The sequence below is a fragment of the Enoplosus armatus genome, chromosome 3 (assembly GCF_043641665.1).
Source record: "Enoplosus armatus isolate fEnoArm2 chromosome 3, fEnoArm2.hap1, whole genome shotgun sequence".
In the NCBI taxonomy this organism is placed as follows: domain Eukaryota; kingdom Metazoa; phylum Chordata; class Actinopteri; order Centrarchiformes; family Enoplosidae; genus Enoplosus; species Enoplosus armatus.
Genome location: NC_092182.1, coordinates 14,087,839 through 14,105,331, shown reverse-complemented (window position 1 = coordinate 14,105,331; position 17,493 = coordinate 14,087,839). Strand labels below are relative to the sequence as shown.

At 41.4% G+C, this 17,493-nt stretch overlaps 3 protein-coding genes across 3 annotated transcripts; all 3 read right to left on the bottom strand.

Annotated features, from left to right (window-relative positions):
- Nucleotides 1–877: 877 nt before the first annotated feature.
- fblim1 (filamin binding LIM protein 1) lies at nucleotides 878–6,584 on the bottom strand. Its single transcript, XM_070902793.1, has 8 exons — nucleotides 6,486–6,584; nucleotides 5,728–6,097; nucleotides 4,468–4,616; nucleotides 3,389–3,482; nucleotides 3,107–3,276; nucleotides 2,300–2,478; nucleotides 2,013–2,133; nucleotides 878–1,906 (listed from the first exon to the last, which is right to left on the bottom strand). The coding sequence occupies exons 2-8, from the start codon at nucleotides 6,071–6,073 to the stop codon at nucleotides 1,796–1,798; spliced, it is 1,170 nt and encodes a 389-aa protein (XP_070758894.1). The 5' UTR covers nucleotides 6,074–6,097; nucleotides 6,486–6,584; the 3' UTR covers nucleotides 878–1,795.
- A 2,739-nt stretch (nucleotides 6,585–9,323) lies between these two features.
- LOC139283119 (transmembrane protein 82-like) lies at nucleotides 9,324–12,268 on the bottom strand. The gene is made up of 6 exons (XM_070903077.1): nucleotides 11,226–12,268; nucleotides 11,021–11,093; nucleotides 10,736–10,928; nucleotides 10,153–10,570; nucleotides 9,571–9,755; nucleotides 9,324–9,466 (listed from the first exon to the last, which is right to left on the bottom strand). The coding sequence occupies exons 1-6, from the start codon at nucleotides 11,305–11,307 to the stop codon at nucleotides 9,374–9,376; spliced, it is 1,044 nt and encodes a 347-aa protein (XP_070759178.1). The 5' UTR covers nucleotides 11,308–12,268; the 3' UTR covers nucleotides 9,324–9,373.
- Nucleotides 12,269–12,794: 526 nt separating this feature from the next.
- Nucleotides 12,795–17,367, bottom strand: slc25a34 (solute carrier family 25 member 34). Its single transcript, XM_070903224.1, has 5 exons — nucleotides 16,864–17,367; nucleotides 14,251–14,316; nucleotides 13,487–13,639; nucleotides 13,225–13,368; nucleotides 12,795–13,109 (listed from the first exon to the last, which is right to left on the bottom strand). Exons 1-5 carry the CDS (start codon nucleotides 17,365–17,367, stop codon nucleotides 12,921–12,923), a joined length of 1,056 nt encoding a protein of 351 aa, XP_070759325.1. The 3' UTR covers nucleotides 12,795–12,920.
- Nucleotides 17,368–17,493: the final 126 nt, after the last annotated feature.

Sequence of the window (17,493 nt, the reverse complement as noted above, 5' to 3'; positions counted from 1 at the left end):
GAGTGCGCTTCGCTCCTGCTGGTTTTGGGTGCGAGCTGCGCGACCCCGGGCTCGGTGTACCGCGCGTGCTCGATAGTTACGAAAATATGCCCAACAGTGGTCACGCGATTTCTTGACAAGGACCAAGCAGCAGCTCGCGAGCAAGATTTGTGTGTGCCGAGTCACTGCGGTGTTGTCCGCGAGGTAATCAAGGTTATGGATTGGAATACATTCCAGTTGCAGAGAAGGAGATCTCATCATCTTTTAACGTGTCAGTGCTGGACAAATGCTTAAATATTGTTTGTACACACAAGCGAAAACAGGGCTGCAACTAAATATGAATCTTTTTTACCATTTTCAATTAATCCATTGTTTGTTAAATTTAATCAGCGTGAGAAAATAGTGAAACATTTGCATAATATATTCCCGAAACCCAAAATGACATCTCCGAACTGCTTGTTTTGTCTTACAACAGGCTGAAACCCAAAGATATCCAGTTTATGATAATAAAGATTCGATTAGATAAGATTAAACTTTATTGTCATTGCACAAGTACTGTGCAAATGCAAGTATTGAGACAACGAGTATTGACACCAGGTGTCAGATTCACGTCCAGTCGTTTTCTTAGACCTACATTCATTGATACTCTAAATCAAACACTTGCAGCATCTTGCAGCAAGTTCTTGCTTTGTGCAAACATTGTGCAGTGATGGCAGCACTGGATAATGAATATTTTGAATATTTTTGAACTGTCTGAATCTGAATTCAAAGAAAAGTCTTGGACCACTTAAAATGAGACTATGTAAGTTTTACTGAACAACAAACGAACAACAAAAAGAAACGAAAAAAAGCTGAAGTGTGGTTGATAAAAGCATAAATGAACAACAAAATTACAAAATTACTTTTTCCAGAAAATGTTTTAATAAATGTTTTTGATACACAGAAATATAATTCCTCAAACATGTCATTTTGAGATACAGAACATAAATAACAGAATAATTCAGCTGGGATCTGAATGAGACTTAAATGTCAAATCAATGTGAATAGTTCTATTGTTGAGGCAAAAGACAACATAGGCCCTGTGGTCCAGTGAAGATCTTTATGTGACAAAAATGTGGATGAAATCACATCCACATCAAAAGCACCTTTACGTTTTGGTCCACAATGAGTTCTTCAGGACGTGTTATTGTGCTCTGTTACACATTATTATATAAAAGCTCTAATGTCTGTATGCAATATTGTTACTTACATATTTCTATTCTATTTCTATATGATTTGATTGTGGTTTTAACAGATACACTATTATTGTGAATTGAATTGTAATATTTTTTTCCCCACATTTTAATAGTTATTGATAGTGAATGTGCGCTTTAACAAATGTTATGTCTGGTGGAGCCTGCCTTGAGATAAAATATATTAGTTTACTTTTATATAGACGTTTTTTTATATAAAGTTTTATTTTTTTATATAAAGGGTTAATGTGATTGAGAAACAATATACTGATTGAGATTTACAAAAATTCAAATAATGCTTGCCATACGTTTTTGCAAAGTCTGTTGCATAAATATATTTGGTGCATTTTGTAGAGTTTATTGAGTGCAAAAATATCAAGTAGAATAGAATAGAAGGATCTTCAGAAAGCATGAAATATTGTAAAAAATAGCCATATTTCATTATCGTTCTAGCAGTAAAAAAGATTTGTGACATTTGTATTCCAGAGTCTTAAATGCACATGCAAAGTCTCCCATCTCCTTAAAACCTGGGCTCGTGGTGCTTCCCCATCAGTTGCAGTTCATCTCAGACTGTCAGGCCAGTGTTAGTGTTGGCCAGAAACCAGGTTCAGATGACAAGACTTGCAAAGCAACTTCCCGTCCAGAGGATAGCAGCCGTGCTCGTTTGGCTCAGGAGAGAGCTGGATGACGCAGACCTGCAGACGATATGAGAGACTTATTTACTGGTGGTGATTACTGTGTGTTTGCATACTTCGTCAGTGTGTGTCCGTACAGTTCACTGTTTGCTTGCAGAACACCCACCTCACATCTGTAGCAGTTCTCATGGTAGGAGCGTCCCAGGCATTCAACATTATAGCTGTCAGTACCATCTTCTTTTGGAATGATTAGCTGCTTGCAGGCGCTACACTTTGGAGCGTACTTCCTTTATGGACAACATTTTAAGGGGATAGAAAACATAGCTTTATTTGTGCGGCACCTTTCAAACACAGAGGCAAGTTAAGCTGCTCAACACAAGATGAAGACATAATTACAATGACTGGTTGTTTGTATGTAGACATTTTTTCTTGTGACACTTGCCATCATCATACCTGTAATAGTCCTGGAGGCAGTACACTTCTCCAACTTCTCCCTGAGCAAAAGCTTGTTCTCCTATTTGCTGTTTACATGTTTCACAGGTGAAACAGGAAGGATGGTATGCTCGCTCCAGTGCACGGATCACGTGATCTGTGATAGCCTCCCCACACGCCCAGCAAAGTTCCAGACTGGCCTAAGAGACAGAAATATATGGTTCATAGTAAAAGACAATACCAACATTTTCCACTGTTTAACCCATTTCCTACAAATCACTTATGCGTCATATGTATGATCTCACGCCATTTTCCAAAACATAACACTGTGTTTACATTTTTAAAAGGTGTTTTTCCCTCTTTCCAGGCAGCCATTGGCTTCCATTCATTTTGCGAAGAATAAAAATCAACTTGCAGACACCTGGAACTTGGTAAGATAGGTAATCCATCACAATGAACGCCATGACTACCATTATTTTTACATTACAGTCGGACTTCAATTTAATCTCCAGTTGCAGCCACACCGAGCAATGATCACATTACACTGACACTAAAAACAGGTGACAATGTCACTGTTTAACTGTGATGGATGGATTTCAAGTCTGTGCGAGCTGATTTTCATGCTGCAGTAAAAGTAAAGGAAACCAGTGGCTACCTGGAAGGTACAGGAAAACCACAATTCAAAAATGTGAAACGTTACAGCAGTCTTTTGAAAGCATACATGATTTTAAGTAAATGAGCATGCAAAATCATTGGAATTGTCCTTCACAAAGATTTGCATTTATGTTTGCAGCTTTGATAACATCCTGGAGGCTGTGTTGACTTTACCTGGTAGCAGTCTTCACAGAGCGGGATTCCTGCCTTGTTGTAGTAGTGTTTACCAGCCAGGGGAATGTGGCAAGATCTACACTGGAAGCAGCCGTCATGGTACGTCCTGTTTAAGGCCTCTATTGCAGGTTCAGAAAGGGCCACGGGTTTCCGACAGAAGCCACACACCTCTGCATTGTACACGAGCATCAAATGTCAAAGCTGGTTATAATAACACGTGTGTTGTCAAAGTGGAACCGTTTAAACCATGAGTGGTAACTGTGTAAATAGAGATCATGTTACCTTTACTCTCGCCGCTTGTGTCTTGGCCATTTTTATGAATCCCGTGGGATTGTTCATCTTGTTTTAACCCACTAGATGGTGTCCTAGTTTCCACCTTAAATGTAAAGCACATTGTTAATGTAAAAAACTGACATGTTTGATGCTAGAAGGAGAAAAGGAGAAGAGAGGCTGTATAATAAGAGTCATCCAACAAAATCAGGACGCTATATATAAAACACCCTTCTACTGCTTTTAATGAACAGAAACTTAACATGGATACAGATTCTGATTATCTTTGAATGGAATCACCTTTTTCTGCCCTAAAACTAGCATTTGCTAAAGTTATTTCAGAACCATAAGGGCTCGTCATTTCAAACTCTTCTAACTACTAACTACATTTCCAAGGCTGAAGCAGTGTTATGTCAGTCTTATATATTTATATTTATATTCTCTGTGTTCAACATTAGAATTAAAAATATTGGAGGACTTTAGAGCGCTAACATTTTACCAAACTGGGTAAAAAAAAGGTGGAAAACTGTTTAAGCCTAAAATAAACTTTGCAGAAATAAAAATATGAGGTTCCTCTTAAGGAATTACATTTGGGGTATACAGTTCATTTTCATTAAATCCATTATCCAACATAATGAAAACACAAACAATGAATATATAAAACATTGGACACATTGTATTGGTACACACTGTAGGAAAAGAACCTCCTGCTGTAACTCAGCCCACTTTCCTGATCTGCACTTTCATTGTTTCTGCACAGAGAGATGCGGCTGTAATGTAAGTTTCTTACTCAGATATCAACAGTTTGGAAAGTGCTCTGTTTGTGAAGGGTATATCTGTACAGTTCTCAAAGTGTTCTTGATCATTTAGCCATATCTAAAAGACAGCTGTTTTTTCCCTTCATAATGTGTTTTGCAGATGATTTTTTACAACCACTGCAGACCAGAATACTGTATCTGTAAAACTTTCAAGCAAAATTTATTGAGGAAAATTCAGGTGTTTAAAAGAGTAAATGACAGTGGTAAACATCAAGGTTTGGGTGCTACAAATAAGACAGATTTTTAGCGACATTGTGAGAGACATCTGCATACCTCTCTGTTGTAAACTGGCTTCTGGCCTGGGGTCAGAGGGTGGGAGAGAGGCGTCTGGGCAGGAGGAGGTGGTGGGAGCACTGATTCTTCAGAGAGCAATGTTCCCAGAGATGAAGGCAGTGCAGCAGGAGGAGGAGGAGGAAAGAGCTCTGTTTGGCAAGAAGAATACTTATTTCAAGTCACTTTCATAAAAGATTTGAATTTTTTTGCCCCCATGCTATATATTTAAGTTTCCAGTATAAACATACATACATATGCGCGTGTATACATATACAGATACACATGCCACCACCTCGAAAAATGATTACATTTTATTAATGATAATGAAAAATAAAATAAGGGGAGAAATTGAAGCTTATGGGGTTATGTGTTTTAAGCATGTGTTTTGCTCCTCATCTTTAGTCAAACTAAAGTGACATGTTCCTGAAAAAGGAAGACAAATGTGATCAAAAGCAGCAACTGCTCCTTACAAAGTTCCAGTTCCAGTCTGATCACAATACAATGCATCCTGAATCCAGGGAGTGTGAGAGGAGGGTTAAGACTTTTTCCAATTAAAGAGTACTATAACGATTCAGCACTGCACTCCTATAACAGTGTCAGGCAGTTTAAAAATATATCAAAATGGATGTAGCAGAAACAGATATATCATCTTTAATATTCCACGCATTCTTCTTCTTAGTCAAAACTTGACGCCTACGAAACCCACAATGCAACTCAACCACCGACGGTTTGGTCAGTTTGGAGTTTCGAGTGTGTTATACTACTAGCAGCTGATGTAGCCTCAACCTGCTAGCCTCAAGCAGAGATGAGGAGTGGGCTACAGAGGTCTGGTAAGTTCACCTCTTTCTAACTCCACACCCACAGACTGTTTTCAGCCCCGCTGACTCAAGAGACATCACTTGAGGACACTTATCAGAGCCACAAGAGGCTTTATAAAACTTTTTCACATATGCAGTAGTTCTCCCCAAAACACTTTGATGTATAAAATCAGGTTCCCCTGTAAACAATATCAGACGTGTGGCAATGAAGGCCAGAAAAAGCAATACAATTTTGTTTGTATCTGGGGAGGAACCCAAAAAGAGCAGTCACTAAGACTTCTAAATCAAAGCTGGGACATGTTGGATAAAGGTCAGCCAGGCCCTGACGGAATCAGTTACATGTAGGGTCAGTTTCTGAATATATTTCAGGTAATCTAAGTTTTGTTTCATTGCACTATTTGTCATTCAATCCAAGATGAAAAATAAATTTTGTCGTAAATACCTGCAGCACTTCTGTCGTCTTCTTGCAGCTTTGCTCTGCTGGGTCCAGGTTGGGCAGGTTTTGGGCTCTGAGGGTCTGAAGCTCGGGCTGAGGCCCCCTCATCAGTCCGGCCTTTGCTGCCTACACTGCCATGAGACTCAGACTGTGAGTGGTCCTCTTTCTTACGCCTGAGGGAGGGGATGGTGTCACTCGGGCTGACTCGTACGGCAGTGTGCTGCTTGTCTCTGGCCGGGGCACTGTGGGCTTGGAGGGTGGGCTGCTGCTGTGTCACAGTGGCTCGGTGAGGAGACGCCAGAGTGATGAAGAAAGAAGACACCATCCTTTTTTGCGGAGCTGCTGATGCCATGACTGTATAACACCCACATACAGCCTAACAGGAAGACAGAACAATTATTATCTCAAGACTGCTCGCAACATTTAATGTTTCATAGTCCTGTTCAAAAGGACAATCATAGACCAGAAACACATCATAGATTCAAACCTTACTTGATCTGTTAAAGCAACCTTGGATTATAAGAGTAAAACATACTAATAGTGAAGATGACATTTTATACCTACCATCTCAATAATATTTAATCTAAGTGTATACACTCTCAGTCAACTATGTGGGAGCGCTCACTCTCACTTTAGAGAGGTAAATTCACACACTCACAGCTCTCATTATCCATAATGAATGGTTTTAGAGGCAGAAAGCACAAATCTGAATCATCTGTCTCCTTTAAACCCACTCACTCTGGCTGTGAGCTGCCATTACATACCTGCGAGAAACTGTGGTTTGAAGACAAGCTCTGTCTTTTCTTCTTTCTCCTTCCCTGTTCTGTATCTCAAAACGTCTGGTTTGTTTTCCCTCCTATAAGCTGCCACTGAGAGAAGACTTTACTCCGGTAGAGAGGGCGACTATCAGCAGAAGGCCACTCCTTTTCCTTCTGTACCTCCCTCCCCAACTCTCTCGTCTGTCGACCCCTCCTCCTCCTCTGGCTGAATGACAATACCACCTCCCTCCCAAACCGTAAAAGGTGAACAGTTAATCTCGGGCAAAGTGCAGTAAAAAACATGACACATGCATCCACTATGAAAACTTGGCGGGCACACACACACACACACTGGCATGCATGCACGTAGACACACACACACACACACACACACACACACACAAAGGAAGGCATGCAACAGTTGGGCAATCTAACCAAAAGCAAACAGACTTTTTACAAATGCAATATTCACTATCATGAAGTATCTCATAAGGTTTTCGACCTTAAATAGACAAGCGGAGACACACAGCCACCTCCCACTTCTTTATCTTTTTGCATGCCAGCAGGATGTGACTGTACCTGCCTTTTCCAGCAGACTCTCTATCTCAAACTGTTTTCTTTCTCTCTCCTGTGCAGCTCTGCCTTATTGTTCTGTCAGCTTTATTTTCCCTACCTCCCTCATCGAGTCTGCCTCCTTTTTTCTTCTCCCTCTTTCCTTCTTCCCTTCCCCCACCACATTATATCACTTTAGCCTTGACTCACTATCAGTGTCACACGGCTTTGCCTCCATTTGTGCCTCACCGACGTCTGATAACATGCGGTGGGCTTCATCAGACTCTCTTGATGGGGCTTTTGTGTTGAAAGCGACTGCAAAGGAGCAGCAGCATTATGGTGCAATGAATTGGGTCATTGTGCAAGAGGAGATATTGGTGTATTAGGAGGGTGGGGGGGTTGTGTGTGTGTGTGTGGGGGGGGGGGGGGGGCAACAGTGAGTGATGTCTGTGAGAGCTATGAAAAAGCTGCTTTGTTGTGTTTGCCGCTCTCCACCAGAGTGAGTCTAAGCAATATCAGGTCTGCTGATCAGCAAATGTTGTGGTTAGTTTCCGGAGCCAAACCTTGTGAGGTCTACTCCCGCTCCCAAGAGCCGAAAGGGAGGATGGAGCGAGAAACTAAATGTTGAATAAAACCTTCCTGATCGATGTGGGTCAGTGTGAAAGGAGAAGAGCGAGGCAGGAATGTGTGAGAGAGGGTGAACAGGAGACGGAGATGAGGAGAGTGATGGGGGTCTCTGTTGTTCCAGCTCTGTGGAAAGGAATGCTGCGGTGATGTCACGGTTGCAGGAGGGAGCATGCCTCCTGATGACACAATCCCCAGACCTCCACGCTCCGCCCCCCCCTACAGCCAAAATCCTCATTAAACCCTCTGAACCTCTTCACTGCTTCTGCAGCATGACTTTTCAATTTATTCACCAACATCTCAGTTTGATTTTTTACTTTAATCCTCAAGTTTGAACTGTTTGGGTGAGCAGGACAACAATGGAACGAGAATGAAGGGAAATTAAGGGAAAGGAGCAGGAAGAAACATAGCAGACAGGAAAAACAGTGACAATTGCATGTTCACAAATACAGTTGATGTTGATTTCCTAACTGTAAACATCTGCAGGGGTGAAAAAATTACTTCTCAGGGAGAAATACAATTACGTTACCCAAGTATTCCTCAAGTGGGAGTAAGATCACTTGACTGCTTTGGTCAACTATTACTCAGCAATCAAGGTGGGGTAAGTAACAGAGATATCCTGACTTTTAGTCCCTAGTAAAGGTCAAGTTCCAAAAACACTGGATCCTACATTTCCCATAATGCAACGGGATAGTGTCTTTCATCAGACCCCCCTGCATCCTAGATGCCTACTTTTTTAAAACCCCACACCTCCAGTTTGTAATTCAGGCTTTCTGTTAAAAACTGAGATAACTCTGATGTTATCTCACTATGACATCATCAGGGTTGTTTTTTTTTTTGTTTTTTTTAACTGTCACAGAAATTATATTATTTATAATAATACATTATAAAACTGTTTTCACAGGCTGACTAGTACTTCTCATGATGAACTGATCTTCATGTGTAAAATCTGTGGATTTCCTCTTTAATTAGTGACATACAGCCACAGTCAGTGGGCCAATGTGTCATTCTGATGACTACCATCTTAAAATGTACACACCCTCCCGGCCAGTCGCTCTGCTCTTCATCAATGTATTATTCATAAAGGAAGCGTTTCTCAAAGGACACCTCTCCAAATGTAGTTGATAGTGCTTCTCAGTTACAGCAATGAGTACTTAGTAATTAGATACTTTCCATCCCTGACCATGTTGGAGACTGTTTTAAACATTTTAAAATTCATTTTTGACAGCTGATGGAGGTCTAATCTGTTTACACTGTACACCTTTCATCAGCTTTCTGCTCATATCTATTCCACTCTATGGCTTCACTGAATTACTTGGCCTTAGTATAATTATACTGTGTTACTACAGAAAAACATCACCGGAAATATTGAATATATTCATTATTATTTCTTATGTAGCTTGACAATCCCTTTCCATGTATTTGTCTTCCATTACATGAAGCATAGAAACGGTGCAATATTATAGCAAGGTAACTGGCCGCTATAATCACAGTTTCTGAAGCTCCTAATCTTCTGGTTTACACTGAAAAGAAAACAGCAGCTGCTATATGGTGCCAAATTACAACTCCTCATTCTTTCCATCTGTTTAAAACAAGACTCAATAACAGTAAGTGCACAATAATCCTTTTATTATTAAGTATTAATAAATTATTTAGTATTAGCACATCTTGACATTCGAGGTAGTCACTGGTATTTGAGGTATATTTCAGGTACACCATCAACTGTCATCTGATGAGGTGTTCTTTGTGCGTTCCCTTGTTTTGTGACTGGAGCTCTGTTCATGTTTGCTCAAGCTTGTGTCTTCTTCTTCCTAAAAATGAAGCAGGACAATTAAATGTCATTGAAGTGGCAGCTTAAATGCAAAAAAGGGAACAGTAAAAATGACTGTGAGTGGAAGAGGTGATTCACACAGACCTTTAACGCAGCCTGCAGCAGGTCCTGAGAGGGCAGCAGGCAGACTGCTTCACCCAGGAAAGCGATGAGGACGTGGAGGACATCGGACCAGTCACCCACGGTCAGCATGAGCACCAGTAAGGCTCCCAGTCGCAGCACTACAGTGTGCAACAGGGCCTCTGTGCCAGTCCGCCGATTCTGATCCTCTGTGCAACATGAAACAAAAAAGTTACACAATAGTGATGAAAAGCCTTTTGTGCCCACAGCAGAGTAACTTTTGAATGACATGATACCTGCTTGTTTTCTGACATACATTTTTGACATCATTTGTAAGGTTTTGTTTCATGTATTGCTTTTGAAATTGTTATTTTTTAAAAAGGTCTCATTTCATATTTATTGGTCCCATTTTCAGGGGCATCACTTATGACCTGCCTTTCATTTATCAACATAGTTGCTTTAATTTAGGGGCTAGGTGGGTTGGGGTTAGACTAAGCCCCCTGACTTGTGTCTCTTTTGTTATGTGTCAATCTCATCTAATCAAATACTCCAGAAGTCTTCCTGAAGGATCATTTTCATTCCCCGAATAGTTGGCCTGACAATCACCTTGAACATAGACCACCAATAAAGTGTAGCAGAGTGTCAATGGAGTCCAGAACTTTAGAGCATCCTTCTGGGACAGGAAGTGGTCATAAACCGTAGCGGTGGAAGCCACAGTTGCTAGAGCAAAGGCCAAAACAACCACTCTTTGCAGTGAAGCCAGTATAGTGTGTCCGGAGGTCAGGAGGGTGATGCACTTCCCACAGTAACGCTCTGTGCTATGTAGTGGGTAAAGTCTGGCCACATGGCTCCACAGACTGTAGCTGACGCTTGCCAGTGCCCAGCTGAGTGCAGCTGCCAGAAACAAGCAGAGGAAGCTATGTGGAGCCCCCTGATGGAGGAAGACCAGAGTACAGGTGAGGCCACAACCCAAGGAGAACTGGCACTGGGACAGGAGCAGGTCTAGGCCTCTGCCATTGGCATCCTGAGTTCAGATAGATACAAGAACTTGGATGAAAATAAGTCAGACCAGTATTAGAAAGATCTATATGTTGAACACAAGAACAAAAGCTGAAAGTGCATGCAGATGTAAAACAAGTCTAAATCAATGTGTCATCAGCTGTTCTGTTCTTGTTTTTGAGGAACTTACCAGTCCTGCTGATACCCAGGCAGAAACAGCTCTGAGAGAAAACTCCAGCACTACCAGAGAGGAAACCCTCGAGCCCACCAGAGACAGGAGGACTGTCAGGGACCAGAACTGGAGAGCTGTTCTCCAGTTCCCTCTCAGTGGATTGCCAGGTGAGGATGACCTCTGTTTGCTTTCAGTGTCAGAATCAGAATCACTGTGTGAATTTAAGAAAATTAGATAACAAATATTCTGCACACAAAGAAAACAATACATTTCCTCCCTTTTTTTTTTACAGAGTAAACTCACCTGCATGTTTGAATGAAGTGGTAAACTCTCATCAAATTGCACAGCACTGATATTCCACATGCACCCACAAGGCCTTTAAAACATGAATAACACCACAATCAAAAAAATTAGTAAAGAGTGTAATGTTAAGAAACTACTTTACACAGAAGTACTGAGAATTTAGCTTTTTATTGCCATGAAGAAGAAAAACATACTATCAACTCACCTTGAAAAAAACTGTCTAATGGGTTTGAATCAAAAGGCATCCCTTCAGAACTTCCCAGGATCCAGGAGAAGGGGAGAAACATTTTTATGTTTACCTTGTAAAATCTCAACAAGGACACACAAAAAAGTACTATGACCTCTCACTCATGCTACTTCAATATAAGAACCTGATCAGAAACTACACGTCAATTAATGCTGAATTCCTGTGAGCCAAACCGTCACGTTGCCTTTATTTCTTCCTGCTGATCAGGCTCGAGTGCGTTCCATGCTGAAGCTCAAAAGGTCAAGTGTGATTTGAGAGTGCTTGTCAGTATAATCATTTCCTGATGAAAGAGGCTGAAAATCCTCTCAAAAAGATGATTAGACTCACAGAGCAATCAAGACACCTTTTAACTGGGCCAAAATAAAACCACACTCTGCTTACAATGCGTCTTACATATCATGTATTTCAAAGATGCAGCACTTGTGCCTGGGAGGATACAAAAACAAATGCATTTACCCTTAGGTTACATTTCTGTAAATACAAATCTCAAATCAAATGGCATTCTTGGCTTTAGGTACCAGTAGTTCATGTGTCAGTAAATAAAAACATTCCCATCAGAAGTCTTTCTTTACATATAACAGACAAGGCAACTATAAGTATGCATCAAACTGCAGTAGCCACACTGGACTATAAACATAGAATACAGAGTTTATGTTTTAATAATCCAGACTTGATCTTCAGCTCATCGGCACTCCATTAGCTTATGTTTGCTTCAGCTTTGCTGTGAGCCGACACGTGAAAACCAGAGACATTGCTTGTAAATTCATTATTTGAGGTATTAAGGTAAAACCTGATAGTTCATCCGCAACTCTTTATATCTGAGAAATTTGATAGTAACTCTTGTTTGTAGAGTCTGTGCAACATATGTCCATCTTTATCAAGTACTTGAATGCTCATCCATCTTCCAGCTTCTTCTTCCACACAGAACGTAGAGAAGTCTCATTAAAGGAATAGTTTGACATTTTAAGAAATACACATATTCACTTTCTGGCAGAGAGTTGGCCGAGGAGATTGACACCACTCTCTCGTCTGTACGCTAAATATGAAGCTACAGCCAGGAGCCGTTAGCTTAGTTTAGCACAAAGACTGGACACAGAGGGAAACAGCTAGCCCGGCTTTGTCCAAAGTTAACAAAATCCACCTACCAAAGCTCACTAATGAACATGTTATATCATGTTTAATCTGTATGAAAACATAAGTCTAAAACCCCCCCAGCTCTGAGCAGTTGCCAAGCAACCAGCAGAGACTACAGGAAGTAACTGTTGTGGCCAAGAAATAGCCTGGCACATAACCGCCCGTAACACCGCAAACATTTTTACACTTTGGTCAGATATAAAGAGTTAATTTGTGAGCTTTAAAGGTGCTGGTAGGTGGATTTTGTTACCTGTGGACAGAGCCAGACTAGCTGTTTCCCCCTGTTTCCAGTGTTTATGCTAAACTAAGCTAACCAGCTGCTGGTTGTAGCTTCATATTTACTGCACAAACATCAGAGTGGTATCAATCTTCTCATCTAACTCTGGGCAACAAAGTGAGTAAGTGCATAAACCAAAATGTTGAACTTTTGCTTTTAAATTCAGTGCTTCAGTAATTGATGGACCACTTCGATGGCTGCAACTGAGTCCAGTTAATCAATCGCAGGCGTTGGACTATGTTTTAGCTCCTTCCATGGCTCTGGTTGTCCTTTACTGTCTGTTGCCTCATCAGATCCCAGAACAGCATGCTGAGCACTGTGTGCGGGGCCAAGCGCAGGAAGACAGGGCCCATGCCTTTGTACAACCCCAGCAGGCCCTCAGATTGGCACACCTTCAGCATACAATCTGAAAATCCATGGTACAGACGCCCCTAAAAAGTAACAGTAACCATAAGTCTCCAGACCTTTTGTATTAGTATACGTTTAGCTGGAATACTTGATCTTACAATAGTCTCTTAATTTGATGAAGACGTCACTCAAACTCACCCTATGACACTCATCCACCGGCTGGTTGTAGAGCCGCGTACTAACAACGTCAAAAGGTGTCATGGTGATGGCCACAGCGACTCCACTGATCATGGCAGCTATCAAAGCGGTGAGCCAGCTGTTACTGAACTGTGGACTAAACCACTGCAAGGAATAAAGAAAAGACAGATCATTAACTGAGGTTTGACTTTCGGCAGATGGAGTGACGGCAACTGCTTCGGTTGCACCTGCTGTGAAAATGTCAGCTGTTTCTCACATCTACCTGGGAATGTGACACCCAGTCCTTGGCCGAGGTGAAGGTTGCAAGTTGAGCAGCTGATCCGACCATGACTCGAGGCACGGCCCCATTCACACCCCTCCAAAGGCCAATTAAACCTTCTCTTCTATAGATGGTAGCAAAGGCATCAGACACTCCCTGAAATGAAAGGAAACAAAAGGCATTGGTTTGGAAGTAGCAGATAATAATGATACTGTGGTTGTAGTATACAGTGATAGAAATATGTTTCGTCCTTTTTAGGAGCCATTTTCTGATATATTAAACAGCTTTTTTCATGAATATAACTCAGTCATACCAGCGCAAAGTAGTCTACTTAGTTTAATGCTGTGTGTTGATGGCACTGAGACCACTGGGCCTCATAATCTGTGCTATATTTCTGTCTTTGTATTCATCCACCTCTACAATTTATACATTAACATAACATGGCATCAGTACAAAGTTTAAACACCAAAATACAGCATCTATCAGTGGTGGAATATAACTAAGTACTCAAGTACAAATACCTCCAAATTGTACTTACTTTCGATGTTATGCAACTTTATATTTCTATTCACTACATTTTAGAGGGAAATATACTTTTATACTTTTTACTGAATTGAAGACACTGGACACCCACACAAGTGTTTTTAATCACTCTGGCTGGTTAGTCAGGTGTAAGTTGGGTGGAGCTAGCTAATACTATGAAATAATTCCAGATAAAACAACTTATAATGTATTCATGCGTCTTATTTTGAACATGCCCGTCTTACCAGATGGTTATGCTGGTGGCCTACTGCTATGGCTTCCACAGTTTGAGCCTGCAGATGAGTCTTCACCTATGAAGAAAATGCAGCACACGAGGTTTATTATGCATTCAGACTGTACCAGATACTGTGCCCAAAAAAATGAATCTAAGTATGGACAAAACCAGACTTGTCACTAAGTTGGATGATGTCTGCCAGGATGAGATATATAACAATTACAGGTAACTCTGCTTATGTTCACCAGGTATGAGTTACATAACAGATACTTTGCCAAGAACTTGTCAAACCTCTCCGTCCTTCACTGCCAACAGCGAGGAGCCACAAGACACTGTATATTTTTGGCAGGTTGATGCAACGTGCAGGGTATATTTAGTGACCTAGATATGGACAATTATGTCATCAAACAATATTGTCTTTCCATGACGGTGCAAAAGGTTAGATGGTTTTAAATGTATTGACTGACAGCCGTGGCAGAAATAAACAACAGTACTGCTGTCGTATAAAAGGGGACACGCAGAGGAGATTCATAACTTCAAGAGACAGTGACATCTGAGACTGGTGTGAATGTCAAAACACATGTTCAAAAAAGAAACATTAGGAGAGCTTTAAGTCTCGCCTGGTTTTATAGATGCAGATTAAATGTGTATCTATTTTGACAAGCAAAGCTGAGTGGGACCTGGATGTGGACAGATGGATAATGAAAAGATATATTGCTCATCCATCTGGACAAGATATGGTTAAGTCAGTTTAAGATCATATTGTTTCATCTTGTAAGATTAGATGTGACTGCTGACTAACCCCACTCTACCATGCTTTGCCTGCATACTGTATAAAAATAGATTTAGGACATTTGAGACTGAGCCGGTGTGTATCGGCTTGTGATGACTTACAATACTGTTGTTCAGGCCCAATGCAGATGGTTTTCAATGTCATGTTTGAATCAATGTTTCACATCAGTATAAGTGTGACACCTCTCATTTCACCCAGTTAAGAAGCTGCTGTTGTTTGCCACCTTTTTCCCTTTGAACTCCCTTTAGTAACTTTCCCCTTCATCTTTCCCTTCAGTGAAAAAAGTTATTGTTAAAGGATAGAGTCAAACAATACCCACATAATACCACACAGCATTGAAGGAGTTATTGGTGGCTGTAATGTTTCCTCCTGTCCATACTGGTCATACTGGAAAAGATCCCTTTCTAAGGTGATTCCAATACACACATCAAGTATCTTCCATATTTACAGTCTTTTTAGTACAAAATCTCCTCTTTTTGTTACTATCCTTCTACCCAAGATCAGCAAGGAAACGCGGTCTGGGGAAACAAAAAGGGGGGATTTCATACTAAAAAAGACCATAACCGTGGAAGATACCCACTTGATTTGACTAACTCAGACTTCTGAAGCTCCAGATTAGCTTTGTCTAAACTTAAAAATGCATTTTACACAGAACGAGGACTGTAGATTTTGTCCTCCATCACTTGCATTGGAAGCATGTTAGGAAAGGATCTCTTCAGGACCAGTATGGACGAGAGAAACGATTACAGCAACCAAAAACTGTTTCAATGTACGTATGAGTAAGTGAGTCGATCCAAGAGACAGAATGTAAGCCTATCCTTTAATGCAGAACTGTCCTACTGTACAGCATAAAGTGTGTCCAACTGAACATGAATGAACTACCTTTTGCTTTACAATGTTGCACAAGCTTTGCAGCGTGTAAGTTAACAATGTAATCTAATGTTACAGTGATCTGTTTGCAAAGCTGATATATGTATTATGTTACCGTCACTACTTCAGGGAGGATAACCCAACTGCTTCCATTAAGGGTTTGTCATCGAGGATACAGACCCACCAGGAGCCAACATGGTCTGATGTCTGGTCATAGATATGCGTGTTGGCCTTAAACATTCAAACAGTACGGTCTGTTTGCATTAAAAGAGTGTTATGCTGAAACCTTTTGCATAATATATCAGAAGCTTGCCTCAGGAGACAATTACCTGTATTGTCTTTCCACATTAGCCCTCTTGTCTTGTTTTAGCTTATGTCCGTCATTTGGCTGTTAATTAACCTATTTGGTTTTCTTTAACATGTGCGTGTGAGGTTGAGTGTAACCTGATCGGATGATCCACTCTCAATGGTACATTGGGTTTCAATTTCCTATATGCCTGGTTCTGGACCTATTGCGCTCACACACAGACAGATACAACAGATACCACCGAAGTGACACAATGGCTAACATCTCGTACAACATTTGAGGGACATATTGTAAAATGTGAAATGATGTAAAAATTAGATCAATGTATCTGAGTCCAACATTAAGTTATGATCCAAAAACACAAAAACTTCTCGTTGTTGTGACTGTAATCTTTTGGACAAACATCTTTGTTAAAAAACAGTAACTGGCCACAACATAAATGTACCTACAAATGGCTTGTAACACCTACTGATTTAATCATAAACCTACAGAGCTGACCTATAATGACCTACAGAGAAAACTCACAGACATGCTTCCTGTGATGAGGGGTCCCAAGTAGAGAATGCTTCATATTAAGAGGTCACAAGCAAAAAACATGGGGAACCGCTGCAATTTAGGTTGCAATAACAAAGAAGAAACTTTAGTAAACTTACCAGGTAGGCAGGAGAGGCAATGAAGGCACCCAGCGCTCCGGCCCCTGCCCCTGACAGCAGACTACCCCCATGGAAGGAGGTGATCCCCAGAGCTTCACAGTAGGAGTAGGAGCCCAGCCTCACACCGTTCATCACACCCTGGTAGATCAGCCCGACTGAGAGCCCCTTCTGCAGGCCCCGGAGCCCGTCTGTGCGGCCCACCACCCAGAGGGCCTGCAGGACACCGCGGTAATGTCTCTGGTAGGATCCCCGTGCACGCAGCTCTCCCTGAAGCTGCAGACGGGTCTTTACGACCTCTAGTGGGTTGGTGAACACACAGGCCGCGCAGCAGGCGAGGGCGCCCAGGGCGAAGTCCAGAGGAGGCCAGACAGCAGGAGGGGGCTGTGAGGGGCCGAAGACGCCACCACAGGGTACAGAGGACACAGTGGATGCCATCCTGTGGGGAGGTTGGGCACCAAACACAGACTCTTCAGGTGAAGTTTTCAGCAGCCGAGCACTAGTCATCCCTGAGAAGTGATCTTCACAGCTTGTCCTGACAGTCCTCGTGATTACTTGTCCCCCTTGTCTCGGCTTGTTAAGGAACAGGGAGAGTGTGTTGTACTTGGTACAGAACAGTGAAGTCAGAAACAA